Source organism: Hyla sarda, chromosome 1, assembly GCF_029499605.1.
Source record: "Hyla sarda isolate aHylSar1 chromosome 1, aHylSar1.hap1, whole genome shotgun sequence".
NCBI classification, from domain to species: Eukaryota; Metazoa; Chordata; class Amphibia; order Anura; family Hylidae; genus Hyla; species Hyla sarda.
This window is the reverse complement of record NC_079189.1, coordinates 595,430,221-595,451,803: the sequence shown is the minus strand read 5'-3', so window position 1 is coordinate 595,451,803 and position 21,583 is coordinate 595,430,221. Positions and strand designations below refer to the sequence as shown.

The 21,583-nt window shown below is 42.5% G+C and overlaps 2 protein-coding genes across 2 annotated transcripts in view; one reads left to right on the top strand and one right to left on the bottom strand.

Annotated features, from left to right (window-relative positions):
* KIF24 (kinesin family member 24) overlaps nt 1-325 on the top strand; it is a gene marked incomplete at its 5' end in the record, with an annotated part of 46,179 nt that extends 45,854 nt beyond the window's left edge. Inside the window, 1 exon segment of the mRNA XM_056546748.1 lies at nt 16-325. Coding sequence (XP_056402723.1) covers nt 16-198 — 183 coding nt within the window. The 3' untranslated portion in view covers nt 199-325.
* Nucleotides 326-8,757: 8,432 nt separating this feature from the next.
* Nucleotides 8,758-21,583, bottom strand: part of UBAP1 (ubiquitin associated protein 1) — a 34,361-nt gene continuing 21,535 nt past the window's right edge. The window contains exons 4-7 of the mRNA XM_056546724.1: nt 18,465-19,343; nt 14,360-14,560; nt 11,791-11,892; nt 8,758-9,697 (exon numbers count right to left, since the gene is read on the bottom strand). Coding sequence (XP_056402699.1) covers nt 9,557-9,697; nt 11,791-11,892; nt 14,360-14,560; nt 18,465-19,343 — 1,323 coding nt within the window. The 3' untranslated portion in view covers nt 8,758-9,556. The remainder of the gene's footprint in view (nt 9,698-11,790; nt 11,893-14,359; nt 14,561-18,464; nt 19,344-21,583) is intronic.

Genomic DNA, 21,583 nt, shown 5'->3' with positions numbered 1-21,583 from the left:
TCATCTTGTCTGCAGGATTTTCCGGAATATGTGAGGAAGCTGGACGCCATCTTGGTCCTTAAGTGTAAACATATAGAGAACCTGAGGGCTCAGCTGCACAGGTTCCTGGACCACAACCTTGCAGACTCCTCCGCTCCGCCGTCTTCCGTCCACGACAGAAAGCCTCAGAAGCTGAACGACTATGTCTGCTGCTCTTAACCCGTGATGAGCGAGGACGTAACCCATCAGGAATAAAAGAGTCCAGACCTGGTCAGGCACATCGATAACCAGTCCAAGTATTATAGGCTAGTCTACAATAGTGGACTCCAAACGTTGGCCCTTCAGCTGTTGCAAAACTACAACTCCCAGCATGCCCAGACAGCCGTTGGCTGTCTGGGCATGCTGGGAGTTGTAGTTTAGCAACAGCTGAAGGGCCAACGTTGGGAGACCACCGATCCCTAACACAGAAGGAATTGTAATAACAAGCATCATTGGGGTGAGGTATGGTTAATCCCACAATAAAGCGACCCTTTTTATCGATGACAGCGGGTACAATACGTGAATGTTGATATGAGATGGGAACACAAATATCGTACGGTAAAATTTCTTCCATCCAGCATCAATATTCTTAATTTTTGGGATGGATATAAATTTTTTTTTTATACATTTAACATTTCTTTGTACTCCACTGGAAAACATTTTGGATAACATTTTTCTTTAACTTTCTGGCACAAGTTGATTTAAAGAGATTTGTAAATGACTTCTATTTAAAAATCTTAATCCTTCCAGTACTTATCAGCTGCAGTATGCTCCACAGGAAGTTATTTTCCTTTTGAATTTCCTTTCTGTCTGACCACAGTGCTCTCTGCTGACACCTCTGTCCATTTTAGGAACTGTCCAGATTAGGAGAAAATCCCCATAGAAAACCTATCCTGCTCTGCACAGTTTCTGAATCTGTAGCACTTAATTTTAAAGAATTTAAAACAAGCCATGTATGTAGTCCAGAGTTTTCCCAACCTGGGTGCCTCCAGACTTATCCTGCATAAATTAGTTCAGCTTTCAGGTGCTCCGGTGGGCTGGAAAAGGTGGATACAGTCCTAGGAGACTCTTTCCTAGGATTATATCCCCCTTTTCCAGCCCACCGGAGCACCTGAAAGCTGAACTAATTTATGCAGGATAAGTCAACTGCCGAGCCGAGAGGTTTGTGACGTATCGAATTTACTGTAAGTTCGCTTATCTCTACAGATGACCATGACCCTACAGCAGGATCATAAAAGTCAATACTTTTACAGGCACTTGTATCTTATAAGAGGTTGTGAATGATCGGGTCAACATGAGCTGCACAGTATTTAAAGGGGAACTCCAGCTAAAGTTAGCTTCTTCAGGGGAATTATGTCTTCTTTATCATAAGATGGGACCAGGAATTAGAATCTGCACAATGAGCCTTAGGACAGATGTGTGCCTACAGATCCTTCGGGGTAGTGCCTTAAAGAGTACCTGTCACCAAATAAAATTTTTAATATAGTGTTCCTTGTGTAATTAGCAGACACTTTCCCCATTCACTTGCTTTTAAAATTATCAACATGAATGTTTAAAATACAATTGGATAAAAAAAAAAAAAAAAAAAACGGCCCCTTGGTGGCTCTGTTCTGTTCCTTGCCACAATTAATACAGTGAGTTTGGTCTCCTCCTGGCCAAGCAGTAGACCAAACTCAGGAAGTGCACAGCGCCTAAGGTCTTCTATTCATCACAGCACTGCAATGATATGAGGGCAGAAGTGGTCCCCCAGCAGGCTTCAGTGATGTCATGCCTGCTGGGAAACGCCCACTTTCTCCTGCTGTGAGGTTGCACTATGTGAGCAAGATTAAGGTAAGATACACAGCTTTTTAAAACTCTGAAATGTTTACTTTAATGTGAGGAGGGGTGTTAGGAAACATAGCCTGAGTTAGTTTAGAAAAGTTTATTTGGTGACAGGTACTCTTTAACCCCTTAAGGACACATGACGTACCGCTATTAACCCTTTAGACGCGGCATTCAAAGTTGAACGCCGTGTCTAAAGTGAAAGTATGCCGGTTAGCTCAGTGGCCTGTTCGGGATAGCCGCGGCGAAATCGCGGCATCCCGAACAGCTTACAGGACAGCTGGAGGGTCCCTACCTGCCTCCTCGCTGTCCGATCGCCGAATGACTGCTCAGTGCCTGAGATCCAGGCATGAGCAGTCAAGCGGCAGAATCATCGATCACTGGTTTCCTATGAGAAACCATTGATCAATGATAAAGATCAGTGTGTGCAGTGTTATAAAGATAACACCCTTTTAAAAGTTTGAATCACCCCCCTTTTCCCATAAAAAAAAAAAAAAAAAAAGTGTAAATGAAAATAAACATATGGTATCGCAGTGTGCGGAAATGTCCGAATTATAAAAATATATCGTTAATCTGCACGGTCAATGGCGTACGCGCAAAAAAATTCCAAAGTGCAAAATAGTGCATTTTTGGTCACTTTTTATATCATTAAAAAGTGATCAATAAGTCCTATCAATGCAAAAATGGCACCGCTAAAAACGTCAGATCACGGCACAAAAAATGAGCCCTCATACCGCCCCATACACGGAAAAATCTAAAAGTTATAGGGGGTCAGACGTATAAATTTTCCTGCATGTAGTTATGATTTTTTCCAGAAGTGCGACAAAATCAAACCTATATAAGTAGGGGAACATTTTAACTGTATGGACCTACAGAATAATGATAAGGTGTCATTTTTACCGAAAAATGTACTGTGCAGAAACGGAAGCCCCCAAAAGTTACAAAACTGCATTTTTTTTTCAATTTTGTCTCACAAGGATTTTTTTTTTCCCGTTTTGCCGTAGATTTTTGGGCAAAATGTCTGATGTCGTTACAAAGTAGAATTGGTGGTGCGAAAAATAAGCCTCATATGGATTTTTTTTTTTTTTAAAAGGCAAGGAGAAAAAAACAAAAATGCAAAAACTGAAAAATCCTCGGTCCTTAAGGGGTTAAAGGGGTATTCCAGGACGATGCTACAGGAGCTGTAAAGTTAGTGTAGTTCATAATATAGTGTCTGTACCTGTGTGTGACGGTTTTCTCACAATTCTTCTGTGATTTTCACCCGAATATTTATTTTTAACAGCATACAAAATGACTGCTGTCTCAGAATTTTCCCAGCTTGCAATGCGGCTGAGACCTGACATCACTAGTCAGCTGATGACAGGGAGCCTGTCTGCCTCAATGGGTGGAGCGATCGCTTGGTGGGAGAGAGATCAATCTGCAACAGCTGTAGGCACCCTCATTGAAAATCACAGGTCTTTTGAATGGATGCAGCTCATTTATGTTTCAATGGGTGGGGTGGCTGATGTGTGGGAGGGAGGAAAATTGAATTATGGGATTTGTAGTCAAAAAAAGAAAACTAAAACAGGAAATACCAGTTTACAGATAGCTAGCCACAGTGTCATGATAATCTCACAACATAGCCATTTAGCCCCAAGACAAGCGCAGATCCTTCCTAAGCATGTCCATTACTGTCTGCCAGGTATGTACTAAAATCACCATATGGTGGAGAACCCCTTTAAGGAGAAATCCAGCCAAAATGAACTTCTCCCCTATCCACAGGATAAGTAGCTGATCGCGGGGGTAATCCAACTGCTGGGACAGCCATGATCTCTGGACAGGACCTGTCACTCAGTGAAGAGTGTGCAGTTGACGGCACACGCTCCATTCATTTCCATTAGAGCGGCAAAGACACCAGAGTACAGCAATGGGACATCATCGGGGCTCCCATAGAAATGAACGAACTGCATGCCGTCTACCTGTAGACTATACACACTCCTCACTAAAAGCCGGGTCCTGTTCCGGAGATGGGAGGGGGTCCCAGCAGTCAGACCTCCCATGATAATTTTGGCTGGAATTCTCCTTTAAGACACTATCCAAAGTCTCTGTCCGATGTCTTCTTCTGCAGATTGTTATTCCCGGGCCCATCTAATGATAAAGACATAACACTCCCCCTGACCTGTCTGTGTTGTTTCCTGAAAGAGACAAAAAATATAAAAAGTTTCCAAAAAATATATTTCCAGGCAGAACAACTCAATACACTAACATTTTCCTTGTCAGTAGAGTCTACAGTCCAATCCATGTTGAAATTGTGTATGGCCAGGAATACAAAATGAATACATTTCCAGGATGACTAACAGAAGAACAACACAATGCAGAATTGTCTATAATACTGGTCAGGACTGATCCTAACAACAGTTCTGATATAATACTATGAGAGGTCACTTCTGAGCTGTAGCTGTCTCAGGTGAGGGCTGTATATAACTTTGACTTATGGATTACTTTATTTGTGAGTTGATTGTTATACAAATGAAATTATTAAAAAAATAAATGAACAAAAACCCATTGTCCTCTTCTAGTGGATATTTACACATTGACTCTGACCTGGGATGGAGGTCGGCATTGATTTGTGGTTTGTTATGCTACATAAATTATATATAAAATGTGTGTGTGTGTGTGTATATATATATATATATATATATATATATATATATATATATATATTACATACACACACACACACACACACGTCCCTCAAGTTACAATGGTTGTCCTGGAACCAAATAATATTGTATGTTGAGACCATTGTATGTTGAGATTATAACTCTACAGAAACCTGGTGATATGTTTTGAAGCCACCAAATTGTCATCCAAAAATAGGAAAAAGTGAGGATGAAAGAAAAATAAGTAGATAACTAATATAGATAAAGCAAATCCTTACATATAAAAGTAAGAAAGATCTGCTGGGAGCTGTAATCACTGTGTATATAGAGGACAGGAGCTTCTTCAGGGTCCTGTACAGTACACAATGGGGAGATTTTTCAAAACTCAGTGCAAAGGAAAAAATCACCCAGTTGCCCATAGCAACCAAACAGCTTCTTTCATTTTGCAGAAATCTCGTTAAAAATGAAAGAAGCGTGCTGATTGGTTGCCATGAGCAACTTTTCCTCTGGACAGGTTTTGATAAATCTCCCCCAATGTCATAAAAGAGTAACATGGAGCCACCCGCACCTGGTCTCCAAAAGGAGCAGCTAACCCTGGTACAGGTAAAGAGTACAGAACATGTAATACCTCCCTGTACTGTAGGGGGCGCTACCAGACACCAGTCAGTGCATACACTTCAGTAATACAGGTAAAGAGTAGTACAGAACATGTAATACCTCCCTGTACTGTAGGGGGAGCTACCAGACACCAGTCAGTGCATACACTTCAGGAATACAGGTAAAGAGTAGTACAGAACATGTAATACCTCCCTGTACTGTATGGGGCGCTACCAGACACCAGTCAGTGCATACACTTCAGTAATACAAGTAAAGAGTAGTACAGAACATGTAATACCTCCCTGTACTGTAGGGGGGGCGCTACCAGACACCAGTCAGTGCATGCACTTCAGTAATACAGGGGTTTTACCAGTGAACGCCCATTCTGATTGGTCAGTTCTTCCGGCCCTTGCCACGTTTCACAGATCTGAACTGTCGTAGCATTGTATGTTGAGTCTGGTTTCAGGTTACAATGTCCAGAAAAGATCATTGTATGTTGAGGAATCACTGTGTGTGTGTGTGTGTGTGTATATATATGTGTGTGTTCACACAGAGCATTTAAGTAGCATTATCACTAATTACCACAGTAAAATTGTGCAACTTTTAATGCAATATATAGCACAATAGCAGTACAGTTGAGGCAGTAATTAGCATCAGTACCACTTTATTAAATGCCCCGTGTGAACACAGCCTAAAATACACAATTTCAGTATGGGTGGACTGTTCTGTTTCAGGGTGGAATAGTCTGACTTTTGATATGATTTTTCATATGAAATTTTCACCTGATGTTGGTAACAAAAGGAAGAATAAAAAATAAAAGTGAACACACAGAGTGAACACAAAAAGGCATGGAAAGCCAAGACAACAGCTGAAATCTCAAAAATTAATAAGCAATCCAGCTTCTTGTTAGTGCAAATTAAAGGAGTAGTCCAGTGGTGAACAACTTATCCTCTATCCTAAGGATAGGGGATAAGTTTGAGATTGTGGGGGGTCTGACCGCTGGGGCCCCCTGTGATCTCCTGTACGGAGCCCCGACAGCGCGCGGGAAGGGGGTGTGTCGACATCCGCACGAAGTGGCGGCCGACACGCCCCCTCAATACAACTCTATGGCAGAGCCGAAGCGCTGCCTTCGGCAATCTCCGGCTCTGCCATTGAGATGTATTGAGGGGGCGTGTCGGCTGCCACTTCGTGCGGAGGTCGACACCCGCTATCTGGCCGGAGAGCCTGGCCCCCGTACAGAGAGATCGCAGGGGGCCCCAGCGGTCGGACCCCCCGCGATCTCAAACTTATCCCATATCCTTAGGATAGGGGATAAGTTTTTCACCACTGGACTACCCCTTTAATATCAGCTGGTTCAGTCCCAACTGATGGCTACAAAAAGTTCTCATTGCCAAGGAGTCACACAAGACACATCTCATGACGGGTGAAAGCAAAGAGCAGTCTCCAGACCTTCACAACATAATTGTTATAAAACATAATAGAGTTGGTTACAGGCACATTTCTAAGTTTCTGAATGTTCCAGTGAGCTCTATTGGGGCCATAATACAGAAGTGTAAAGTGAATAATAAGCAAGTTGTGGCTTGTATAACATTGAAATACTGGAAGAATATAGTGCTGTCAGATGAGAGTATTAGAGATGAGCGAACTTACAGTAAATTTGATTCGTCACAAACTTCTCGGCTCGGCAGTTGATGACTTATCCTGCATAAATTAGTTCAGCTTTCAGGTGCTCCGGTGGGCTGGAAAAGGTGGATACAGTCCTAGGAAAGAGTCTCCTAGGACTGTATCCACCTTTTCCAGCCCACGGGAACACCTGAAACTGAACTAATTTATGCAGGAAAAGTCATCAACTGCTGAGCCGAGAAGTTCGTATCAAATTTACTGTAAGTTCGCTCATCTCTAGAGAGTATAATGGAACTGTTTGGTGTCATAATACACCATGTTTGAAGGAGAAACAGCCCTGCACATCACCCTAAAAACATTAACAGTGAGGTTTAGAAGTGGTGTTCATGGTGTGGGGTGACTTTTCAGCAAACTGTTCTGGCAAACGTTGCATCATCAAAGGAAGGATGAATGGGTAAATTTACCCATCTAAACACAAACATCTGCTGCCATCTACCAACTGGCTTAAAAGAAAATCAATCTGCTAGAATAGGCCGGTCGATCACCTGACTTATATCCCACTGAAAATCTATGGAAAGAACTGAAGATAATGATTCATAGAAGAGGCCCGCAGAACCTTCATGATTTGAAGAATGTTTATGGAAGAATGGGCCAAAATCCCCCCAGATCAATGCATAAAACTGGTTTCTCCATACAAGAGGTGTCTTGGCGCTGTCATCACCAACAAAGGCTTCTGCACCAACAAATGACAAAGGATGTCCAGGCACGCTGTTAGTTGAAGATTTCCAACAGCTGGAGGGCCACAGTGAAGATCACTGCTTTAGGATGTGTACACTGTGGATTTAAAGTTGTAAAGTGATCTGGTGCAGCAGATCCGGTGTGTCTGAATACAACCTTAAAGGGGTACTCCGCTGCTAGACATCTTATCCCCTATCCAAAGGATAGGAGATAAGATGTCTGATCGCAGGGGGCCCGCTGCTGAGGCTCCCCGCGATCTCCCGCAGGACCCAGCGTTCTAAACAAACGCTGGGTTCCTGTGGCAGTGGTCGTGATGTCACTGCCACGCCCCCTCCATTTATGTCTATGGGAGGGGGCGTGTCAGCCCATAGATATGAATAGAGGGGGCGTGACCGTGACGTCACAATCACGGCCTCCGGCTGAGCAAAAGGAAAAACGAAGCTCACAAGACATTGATTTGTTCTTTTAGAGTTTTATTAGTACCTCTGTGGGGAGAAAGAAAATATTTAGCAAATTACTTATATATTCATCAAGACTTAAGATTTACATGTTTCTTTTTTTATATATCTTAAACAATGTACAACATAATACACTTTGTACTATCAAAAGATGATCTGAAATACTAGCTATAATTCTGTAAAGGAACAGAAGCGGCGGGGGTGGGGGTGGGGAACAAAGTGCTTAAAGAAAAGTTAGATCACGTAGACAGGTGGTGGCGCCACCTTATGCCCGAGTCCAGCAACTGCTGAGCTGCAGGGACTATCATTCTCCGGCCGATCTATCTATGAAAACGTGCCGCCGAGCCCGCTTAACGGCAGTCGTCGCCAGCCAGTTGCAAAATTACGACCGCAGTCGGGGTATGCTGAGAGTTGTAGTTCTGCAAATATGGAGACCACGGCATTATGGTAAAGTCTGTGGCAACTTGTTCATCCAACATTCCGGAAACAGTACGCTGCGGTTCATCCCTTACGGTCGCTATTTGGATATTGTTCCCTGTTCTTAGACCAGGAACAAGTCGATACGATGTTTCCTCGCGCGCGCAACCACATGTCAAAATCTCAACCAAACTAGTTTATTTTGGGCAGGAAAGAGGGGGTTAATACAATACACCGTTGGGACTGCGACCGCCTTCCGTGTACAGTTTAACAGCTGCTAGCATCCCAAAACGGTGTCCATTAAAGGGGTACTCCACTGGCCCAGCGTTCAGTACATTTAGTTCCGAGTGCGGGCTTGTGACGTCACGCCACGACCCCTCAATGCAAGTCTATGGGAGGCGGCGTGGCTACCGCCACGCCCCCTCCCATAGACTTGCATTGGGGGGGGGGGTCGTGGCTTGACGTCACGACCCCGCACCCAGCACTCGGAACTACACTGTTCCCAACGCTGGGGCAGTGGAGTACCCCTTAAAAAAAAGGTAAAAGAGGGGAGTGTGAACAATGTCCTTCGATGCACAGATAAAGCTTTGAAAACTCAATAACTTAAAGCATAATAAAACAATTCCAAGAAGCGGTCACAGCTTTTACCAGTGCTAAACTGCGACCACCACCAAGCGGCTGGTGGATGACACAGACCGAACACATTAGTCTGCATTGAACTCTATGCTCCTGCGAGGATTTTTATCACCAGTGTAGCACTATCTATCCAAATAAAAATAAAATAATAATTGCACTAATCTTCGCCATATCGGGTACAACAGTCCGTATTCCAGTATAAGCATCAGCAGCTTCGCGCATCAAATCTTCTCCGTTCCCACTTACACTGCAAAAAGAGAAAAAAAAAATCCCTAAAATTCGACTTCCCCCCTCCACTATCGTGCACTTAAAGGTTCAGCAAAACAACCTCTTCATTCGTTGGAAGAGGGGGGGGGGGGGAGAGGGGTAAAGGTTTGGGGGTGAAAGGGCACTTCTTACGATATATCCTTAGCTGGCCTTTTTTGTGCAAAGGGAAAGAAAATAAAAACGAGTAGAAGACGTAACGCGGTAGGACGCAGCGGGTTTGGCCGCGCTCGCTCGCTCTCTCTCTCTGCGCTCCTCTGTGAACGGAAAGCTTGTCGTAGGATCTTCCTATCCGAACGTTGGTTAAGAGCCTATAGTGATAGGGAGGTGGGAGGAGGGGGTTCAGCTGGGGCCGGCGCGCGCCATCAGCTCCTCCAGTGCCTTGTCCTGATCGTTGTTATAAAGTAACAAAACTTCCTTTATCTCTTTCTGTTCGAACCCCATCTCCTTAAATTTACTCATCAGCTGAAGAAAGGCCATCGTCTGGAAGACAGGAAACCAGTGTTATACAAGGTAGTATTATAGCAGTTATATTCTTGTATATAGGAGCAGTATTATAGTAGTTATATTGTTGTATATAGGAGCAGTATTATGGTAGTTATATTCTTGTATATAGGAGCAGTATTATAGTAGTTATATTCTTGTATATAGGAGCAGTATTATAGTAGTTATATTCTTGTACATAGGAGCAGTATTATAGTAGTTATATTCTTGTATATAGGAGCAGTATTATAGCAGTTATATTCTTGTATATAGGAGGCAGTATTATTGTAGTTATATTCTTGTATATAGGAGCAGTATTATAGTAGTTATATTCTTGTATATTGGAGCAGTATTATAGTAGTTATATTCTTGTATATAGGGGCAGTATTATAGTAGTTATATTCTTGTATATAGGAGCAGTATTATAGTAGTTATTTTCTTGTATATAGGAGAAGTATTATAGTAGTTATATTCTTGTACATAGGAGCAGTATTATAGTAGTTATATTCTTGTATATAGGAGGCAGTATTATAGTAGTTATATTCTTGTACATAGGAGCAGTATTATAGTAGTTATATACTTGAATATAGGAGCAGTATTATAGTAGTTATATTCTTGTATATAGAAGCAGTATTATAGTAGATATATTCTTGTATATAGGAGCAGTATTATAGTAGTTATATTCTTGTATATAGGAGCAGTATTATAGTAGTTATATTCTTGTATATAGAAGCAGTATTATAGTAGTTATATTCTTGTATATAGGGGCAGTATTATAGTAGTTATATTCTTGTATATAGGGGCAGTATTATAGTAGTTATATTCTTGTATATAGGAGCAGTATTATAGTAGTTATATTCTTGTATATAGGAGAAGTATTATAGTAGTTATATTCTTGTACATAGGAGGCAGTATTATAGTAGTTATATTCTTGTACATAGGAGCAGTATTATAGTAGTTATATTCTTGTATATAGGAGACAGTATTATAGTAGTTCTATTCTTGTATATAGAAGCAGTATTATAGTAGTTATATTCTTGTATATAGGAGACAGTATTATAGTAGTTATATTCTTGTACATAGGAGCAGTATTATAGTAGTTATATTCTTGTATATTGAGCAGTATTATAGTAGTTATATTCTTGTACATATGAGCAGTATTATAGTAGTTATATTCTTGGATATAGGAGCAGTATTATAGTAGTTATATTCTTGTATATAGGAGACAGTATTATAGTAGTTATATTCTTGTACATAGGAGCAGTATTATAGTAGTTATATTCTTGTATATAGGAGACAGTATTATAGTAGTTATATTCTTGTGTATAGGAGCAGTATTCTAGTAGTTCTATTCTTGTGTATAGGAGCAGTATTCTAGTAGTTCTATTCTTGTATATAGGAGACAGTATTATAGTAGTTATATTCTTGTACATAGGAGCAGTATTATAGTAGTTATATTCTTGTATATAGGAGCAGTATTATAGTAGTTATATTCTTGTATATAGGAGCAGTATTATAGTAGTTATAATCTTGTATATAGGAGCAGTATTATAGTAGTTATATTCTTGTATATAGGAGCAGTATTATAGTAGTTATATTCTTGTATATAGGAGGCAGTATTATAGTAGTTATATTCTTGTGTATAGGAGCAGTATTATAGTAGTTATATTCTTGTGTATAGGAGCAGTATTATAGTAGTTATATTCTTGTATATAGGAGCAGTATTATAGTAGTTATATTCTTGTATATAGGAGGAGTATTATAGTAGTTATATTCTTGTATATAGGAGGCAGTATTATAGTAGTTATATTCTTGTATATAGGAGCAGTATTATAGTAGTTATATTCTTGTATATAGGAGCAGTATTATAGTAGTTATATTCTTGTATATAGGAGGCAGTATTATAGTAGTTATATTCTTGTGTATAGGAGCAGTATTGTAGTAGTTATATTCTTGTGTATAGGAACAGTATTATAATACTTATATTCTTGTACATAGGGGACAGTAATATAGTAGTTAAATTCATGTACATTGGGGCAGTAAAAAAGGCAATAAGGATAAATGGAGCACAGCACTAAAGGCCGGACACCTACCTTCTCCTCAGAGCACTGATGCATCTCTAGAGCCTCATCGACCAGTAATGGATCAAAGCCTTTCTCACACAGCTGTGAATGGATGAACAAGTACTCCAGCACCTGCAGTACAGAGGAGAGGATTATTGTTATGACCCCATGAAAATTATTACCATCTTCTATGGCACTCCCTAGAGCCTAACTTTTTACCCATGGCTGTACCAAGTAGTATCAGCCAAACAATGGGACCTTTGAGTAATTTAAAGGGGTACTCCACCGGAAGCATTTTTTTTTTTTTTTTTAAATCAACTGGTGCCAGAAACAAACAGATTTGTAAATTACAATGCGAATTCGGGTAGAAGACAGACATGGTCGCACATCTACAATCTCGTATACTGATCTGATTGCTTCTCAGCATAATTTCAAAAACTAACAGGTTGTTAGTATATACGTCTTGATCAAAAAGTACAAAGCCCACTCGCCACGTCAAGGCCACCTATTTAGAGTGGGTCCCTAACGTCCCTAGCATAAAATGGTGTAGCAATGGGCGGCGACCACCACCGCCACGACACCAGTGCCCACAGGGGGAACGACCCACTGGCAGAGCAGCCCCAGTGCCACTCAAACCACTCAATGCCACTTTGTACATGTGCTGCACTCTTCCCCACCCCCTCAGCCCAACCCTATATAAGTAGCAGGTAGCAGCTACACAAGGGCCATTTCTTTCCTAGAAGCCTCCCAGTCTGGCTGTGAGCGCATGGTAAGTGAGCTGTAACACCTTGTTCACACTGGTGTGGTGCTGTGCAGCGTCCGTTACTGCCGTGGCGCCGTGTCTGCGGGGGGGGGGGGGTGCGGCCCATAGACTGGTTTGAGAGGCGTTGGGGCTGCTCTGCCAGTGGGTCGTTCCCCCTGTGGGCACTGGTGTTGCGGCGGTGGTGGTCGCCGCCCTGTGCTGCGCCATTTTATGCTGGGGACGTTAGGGACCCACTCTGGATAGGTGGCCTTGACGTGGCGAGTGGGCTTGTACTTTTTGATCAAAACGTATATAACAACCTGTTAGTTTTTGATATTATGCTGAGAAGCAATCAGATCATTATACAAGATTGTAGATGTGCGACCATGTCTGTTTCTTCTACCTGAATTCTGATTTGTAAACTACTTTTATTAAAAAAATCCTAATCCTTCCAGTACTTAATTTCCTGTGGATCAGAACAGCAGTTATTTTCTTTTTGAATTTCCTTTCAGTTTGACCAAAGTGCTCTCTGCTTCCACCTCTGTCCATGTCAGGAACTGTCCAGAGAAAGAAAATCCCCATAGCAAACCTATCCTGCTCTGGACAGTTCCTAAAATGGACAGAGGTGTCAGCAGAGAGCACTGTGGTCAGACAAAGGAAATTCAAAAGGAAAAACTTCCTGTGGATCATAACAGCAGCTGATAGGTACTGGAAGGATTAAGATTTTTTAATAGAAGTAATTTACACCTTTCCCAGCATTCCATGCGGCCAGACAATATGTCATACATCACATGGTCTCCAGGGGGCATGGCTATGCTGCAGTGGATGGATAGCATTAAAGGAGATATGTCATACTGAAAAACTTATCCCCCCAGAAATGCAGCGTCTTGACCCCCGCCACATCCATATCTCTATGGGAGGGTACTGGCGCCAGAAAGTTAAACAGATTTGTAAATGACTTATTAAAAAATCTTTACCCTTCCTGTACTTTTTAGCAGCTGTATGCTACAGAGGAAATTATTTTCTTTTTGCATTTCTTTTTTGTCTTGTCCACAGTGCTCTCTTGCTGACACCTGATGTCCGGATCAGGAACTGTCCAGAGCAGGAGAGGTTTGCTATGGGGATTTTCTCCTGCTATGGACAGTTCCTGATACGGACAGAGGTGTCAGCAGAGAGCACTGTGGACAAGAAAATAAAGACATTCAAAAAGAAAAGAATTTCCTCTGTAGCATACAGCTGCTCAAAAGTACTAGAAGGGTAAAACATTTTTAATAGAAGTAATTTACAAATCTGTTTAACTTTCTGGCACCAGTTGATTTAAAAAGTATTTTTTCCACTGGAGTACCCCTTTAATAGGCAATCTTTGACTCTCCCATAGAGATATATGGAGGGGGCGGGACTGCAGTCATAGGGAGATTCGGGGTAGTCTGACTACTTTTATCTTGGATTTCCAAATCAAGTACTGGATAACTAGGTGCCCTTAGAGCTGTGTGCCTCCAGCTGTTGCAAAACTATAACTCCCAGCATGCCCGCATGCCCGGACAGCTAAAAGCTTATTTTAATGATTGCTCGGGGCAGTGTTTCCCAACCAGGGTGCTTCCTGCTGTTGCAAAACTACAACTCCCAGCATGCCCGGACAGCCGGAGGCTGTCCGGGCATGCTGGGAGTTGTAGTTTGCAACAGCTGGAGGCACCCTGGTTGGGAAACATGGCCCTTAAAGAAATGGTTAATGAGGCCTGCATTTGGAAATGCGAAGTGTAGCAACATAAATAGTCACTATTCACAGAATTATACTTGTGCTGTAATACTAGACGTACAACTACAGATGATGCCTACGCGTCGGGCTCCCTCCCTCACCTGCTCCACGTTCTGTCCTTGCTTCTGCATGGCTCTCATCACATGTTCATAGGAGTATCCCATGCTGACAATGGTCTCGGCACATTGCCGTTCGCTGCTGGATAGCGCCTGGAGAAGCTCCTCATAGCCCGGGACACTGAGCCGCTTCATATTGGTTACACTATTGGGCACTTTGGACGCTGCGACCTGATGAGCAGACATCTGTAAATAGGAAGAGAAATAGAAAACTTTCTATTAAGGTTGAACCGTATACGGGGCAAAAATTAGCTATATCCTATATCTGGAGTTATATCCTGTATTACGCTCCAGAGCTGTACTCACTATTCTGCTGGTGAGGTCACTGTGTACATACATTACATTACTTATCCTGTACTGATCCTGAGTTATATCCTGTATTATACTCCAGATCTGTACTCACTATTCTGCTGGTGGGATCACTGTGTATATACATTACATTACTTATCCTGTACTGATCCTGAGTTATATCCTGTATTATACTCCAGAGCTGTACTCACTATTCTGCTGGTGAGGTCACTGTGCACATACATTACATTACTTATCCTGTACTGATCCTGAGTTATATCCTGTATTATACTCCAGACCTGTACTCACTATTCTGCTGGTGAGGTCACTTTGTACATACATTACATTACTTATCATGTACTGATCCTGAGTTATATCCTGTATTATACTCCAGAGCTGTACTCACTATTCTGCTGGTGAGGTCACAGTGTACATCTATTACTTCTATAGTACTGATCCTGAGTTACCTCATATTCTGATGCTTATTGTAGACAGGCTCAGTGGTTGACAGGAGTCAGGAAGGACACTGTGACTGGTCTGTGGTATCCTGTGTGGTCTGACTCCTTTTCATCATATAGTCAGTAGGAACTTTCAGGAGTAAATTTAGTCTTCAGCAGCTTTTCTAGGCAGTAATGTGACCTATTGACCCGGATCCTAGTCTTCTTCATTGTGCCGGGGGTTAATAGGTCACATTGCTGTTTAGCCAATCACTGGCCGAGGGAAGACACTGATCGCCGAGCCATAGCGTAGTGACCACAGGGAGCCAAGAAGAGGGGCGCACCGGGCCCCAGTAGGACAACAAAGGCACTGGGAGGTAAGTATTAGGGATCGACTGATTATCAGTTTGGCCAATATTATCGGCCGATATTCATGATTTTTGACGTTATCGATATCGGCAATTACCTTGTCGATAATCCGATAATGTTCCGCTCCCCCCACCGCACGAATTTGGCCTGAATTTTCACAGTGTGAACAAACCCATAGAGTAAGATAATAAAATTCTGTCCCCCAATAGTTATACAGCTCCTATTAAAAGGGACACTCTTATCCCTATCCTAATGTTTCCCAACCAGGGTACCTCCAGCTGTTGCAAAACTACAACTCCCAGCATGCCCGGACAGCCTTTGGCTGTCCGGGCATGCTGGGAGTTGTAGTTTTGCAGCAGCTGGAGGCGCCCTGGTTATGAGACACTGAGATAGGGGATAAGAGTCTTATCTCTAGAATGGAGGCCCCACATTTCTCGTGTCCTGGAGTTGCACACGGAAAACCATCCATTCATTCCTATGTGAGCTACACAAGTGCTGTTCTCTGCAGCTCCAAGAAGGTGAACCCTGACACAACCAGACACTTATCCCACAGGAGAGGGGACACACATTCTCTCTCTACACACACACACACACACACACACACACACACACACACACTCCATACACACACACACTCTCCATACACACACACTCTCCATACACTCTATATACACACACACACACACACACACACACACACTCTCCATACACACACACACACACACTCTCCATACACACACACTCTCCATACACACACACTCTCCATACACACACACTCTCCATACACTCTATACACACACACACACACACACACACTCTCCATACACACACACTCTCCATACACTCTATACACACACACACACACTCTCCATACACACACACTCTCCATACACACACACTCTCCATACACACACACACTCTCCATACACACACACTCTCCATACACACACACACACACTCTCCATACACACACTCTCCATACACACACACACTCTCCATACACTCTATACACACACACACACACTCTCCATACACACACACACACACACACACTCTCCATACACACACACACACACACACTCTCCATACACACACACACACACACACTCTCCATACACACACACTCTCCATACACTCCATACACACACACACACACACACTCTCCATACACACACACACACACACACACTCTCCATACACACACACACACACACACTCTCCATACACACACACACACACTCTCCATACACACACACTCTCCATACACTCTATACACACACACACACACACACTCTCCATACACACACACTCTCCATACACTCTATACACACACACACACACACACACTCTCCATACACACACACACACACACACTCTCCATACACACACACACTCTCCATACACACACACACACACACACTCTCCATACACACACACTCTCCATACACACACACACACACTCTCCATACACACACACACACACTCTCCATACACACACACACACACACACTCTCCATACACACACACACACTCTCCATACACACACACACACTCTCCATACACACACACACACTCTCCATACACACACACACACTCTCCATACACACACACACACTCTCCATACACACACACACACTCTCCATACACACACACACACTCTCCATACACACACACACACTCTCCATACACACACACACACTCTCCATACACACACACACACTCTCCATACACACACACACACTCTCCATACACACACACACACTCTCCATACACACACACACACTCTCCATACACACACACACACTCTCCATACACACACACACACTCTCCATACACACACACACACTCTCCATACACACACACTCTCCATACACACACACACACTCTCCATACACACACACACTCTCCATACACACACACACACTCTCCATACACACACACACACACTCTCCATACACACACACTCTCCATACACACACACACACACACACACTCTCTCCATACACACACACACACTCTCTCCATACACACACACACACACACTCTCTCCATACACACACACACACTCTCTCCATACACACACACACACACTCTCTCCATACACACACACACACACTCTCTCCATACACACACACACACTCTCTCCATACACACACACACACTCTCTCCATACACACACACACACACTCTCTCCATATACACACACACACACACTCTCTCCATACACACACACACACTCTCTCCATACACACACACACACACTCTCTCCATACACACACACACACACTCTCTCCATACACACACACACACACACTCTCTCCATACACACACACACACACACTCTCTCCATACACACACACACACACACACTCTCTCCATACACACACACACTCTCTCCATACACACACACACTCTCTCCATACACACACACACACACACTCTCTCCATACACACACACACACACACACTCTCTCCATACACACACACACACACACTCTCTCCATACACACACACACACACACTCTCTCCATACACACACACACACACACTCCATACACACACACACTCTCTCCATACACACACACACACTCTCTCTCCATACACATACACACTCTCTCTCTACATATACACAAACACACTCTCTCTACATACATACATTATATATTAGATACAGATATGTTGTATACATTAGACTCTCTCTATTGGCAGCTGCCTACAACCAGAATTGTATTATTATATGTAACTTTATGGCTGTATTGGAAGCTTTGTATTAAGAGAAACAGAACTCTGGCTTCTATAAAGATACCTTGAGAGAGTTAAACCTCTTTAAGGGGACCATCCAAAACCAAAATGGAATTGAACAGTGGTCTTCTCAAAGAATATGCAGCAGGAAATCTGGTCCGGATAAGAGGGTGGTCATCCGAAGAAAAGGCAACACTGTACATTACATAATGTAAAAACTATAACCTCTGTATAAAGAAGTAGCCGTATGTTACCTTAGTGTCACCAGTCATACAGGTCCTCGAAATTCCTTCTGTGCCACTGACTGGGCCCACAGTAGAAGGGGGTGATGCACACTTCAAGGTCCCACTCTCTATATGCAGGGATGATCCCCCCCACACTAGGTGTCCGTTCAGTTCATCGCCATTAGGGGGCGAGTGGGATTTTAAGGATTCGAGGAAAGTGCCATTGGGCAGGCAGTAAGTGCTCGTGTGCGCCACCTTCAGGTTGCTCTCGTCAGAGTCTAGTTTAGGGAAGGACAGGGATTTGATATTGCTGACCCCGGTCATGGGGGCAAGTGACACTTTGGAAGACGGGGGCAGTTCACAGTTTTCAAACTGCGGTAAAGTGATAAATCCATTGGGTTTGCGGAGATGCTTAAAGTCTAACGCTTCCTGTTTCAGGGCGGCGAGCGCGTCCTCGTCCTTCAGCTGGGGCGGCGAGTTCTGCACCGTGTCGGCATTGCCCGATTCCGGGCTTGTGACAGGCCTCACGTGAATGTCAAGAATGTTCCTCAACTCTTCTTTGTCGTTGAGGGTTTTCAATTCTAACTTGTCGAAGGGGTCCTCCTCGCACTCGAAGTCGGCAGGGTTAAAGTCTGCCTTGCCGTGTGGGGGGCTCAGCACTTTTTGGGGTATGGCACTGTTGTTGGCGGGGGTGGGGGTCAGGATGTTGTTGTGCTGGAGGCTGGCGAGGATAGGGTTGATGGGCGGAGGGTACCCTCTACCTTCATCATCCTCTCTCTCCGTCTGATCATCGGAAATCGCTTGGGATAGGGCCTCTGCTGCTCTCCTTTCGGCTTCCCTCTGCGCGGCTTTCATCTGTTTCACTTCTTCTGCCCACTGGACGGTCTTCTTCTCCAGGGAGAAGTCATACTGTCAAATAATAAAGAGGTTAGAATAAGATCCATCAATAGATTGACACAAAGTAAACAGCTACTAAGGCAGTATTTTAAAAACTGTGTGTCTCCATCTGGGGGCACTCTGGTTTGAAAACACTGATATAACATATATATTTGATTTTATATACACAGAGAGAAAGATATAGATACGTGTGTGTGTGTGTGTGTGTGTGTGTGTGTGTATGTATGTGTGTACACATACATACACACACACAGTGGGGATCAAAAGTTTGGGCACCCTAGGTAAAAATTTGTATTAATGTGCATAAAGAAGCCAAGGAAAGATGGAAAAATCTCCAAAAGGCATCAAATTACAGATTAGACATTCTTATCATATTTAAGCAAAAGTTAGATTTTCTTTCCATCATTTACACTTTCAAAATAACAAAACAAAAAAAATGGCGTCTGCAAAAGTTTGGGCACCCTGCAGAGTTAATATCTTGTCCCCTTTGGCAAGTATCACAGCTTGTAAACGCTTTTTGTAGCCAGCCAAGAGTCTTTCAATTCTTGTTTGAGGTATCTTTGCCCATTCTTCCTTACAAAAGTCTTCCAGTTCTTTGAGATTTCTGGGCTGTCTGTCACGCACTGCTCTTCTAAGGTCTATCCATAGATTTTCAATTATGTTGAGGTCAGGAGATTGTGAAGGCCATGGCAAAACCTTCAATTTACGCCTCTTGATGTAATCCCCCGTGGATTTTGAGGTGTGTTTAGGATAATTATCCATTTGTAGAAGCCATCCTCTCTTTAACTTCAGCTTTTTCACAGATGGCATCAAGTTAGCATGGAAAATTTGCTGAAATGTTGTTGAATCCATTTTTTCTTCTACTCGTGAGATGTTCCCTGTGCCACTGGCTGCAATACAACCCCAAAGCATGATTGATCCACCCCCATGCTTAACAGTTGGACAGAGGTTCTTTTCATTAAATTCTCCAAACGTACCTCTGCTCATTACGGCCAAAAAGTTCAATTTCAACCTCATCGGTCCACAGAACTTGTTTCCAGAATGCATCAGGCTTGTCTATATGTTCATTTGCAAAGTTCAAACGCTGATTTTTGTGGTGAGGACGTAGAAGAGGTTTTATTCTGATGACTCTTCCATGAAGACCATATCTGTACAAGTGTCTCTTTATAGTGGAATAATGTACCACAACTCCAGTGTCTGCCAGATCTTTCTGGAGGGATTGTGCAGTCAAACGTGGGTTTTGAATAGTTTTTCTCACAATCCTGCGAGCTGTTCTGATATTTTTCTTGGTCTTCCAGATCTTGCTTTAACTTCCACTGTTCCTGATTACTGCCATTTCTTAATTACATTCTGAAGAGAGGATATTGACATCTGAAAACGTTTTGCTATCTTCTTATAGCCTTCTCCAGCTTTGTGAGCGTCAACTATTTTCAGTTTCAGATTTCTAGACAACTGCTTAGAAGAACCCATGGTGCTGATTGTTGGGGCAAGGTCAGATGAGTCTGGGCATTTACCACCTTTGAGATTGACATCACCTTTCCCAGATGAAGATTGAGAACAATCCATGACACTGGCAGGTCTCAGTTTTTCAAAGGGGCAGTGCATGCTATAAATTCTGCAAGGTGCCCAAACTTTTGCAGACACCATGGATGGAAATAAAATCTAACTTTTGTTGACATATTATAAGAATGTCTAATCTGTAATTTGATGCCTTTTGGAGATTTTTCCATCTTTCCTTGGCTTCTTTCTGCACATTAATACAAATTTTTACCTGGGGTGCCCAGACTTTTGATCCCCACTATGTGTGTATATATATATATATATATATATATATATATATATATATATATATATATATTTATTTATATTATACACACACAGAAGGTATAGCAGCACTACTTTAATTCAACAAGAATGCGGGCGCCAGAGATCCAAACCCGATCACGGTTTACTTTAGATAAATGAACGTTCTATTGATGAATTGAAATGTTGCTGCTGGACATGGGTTGAATAAATTCACTTGTTGTTTCACAATACCTGGAGTGCTGCGCTGTTGTACAGATATACACACACACACACACACGTGTGTGTATATGCATATATATGTGTGTGTGTGTGTGTGTATATGCATGTGTATATGCATGTGTGTGTGTGTATATGCATGTGTATATGCATGTGTGTGTGTGTATATGTATATGCATGTGTATATGCGTGTGTGTGTATATATATATATATATATATATATATATATA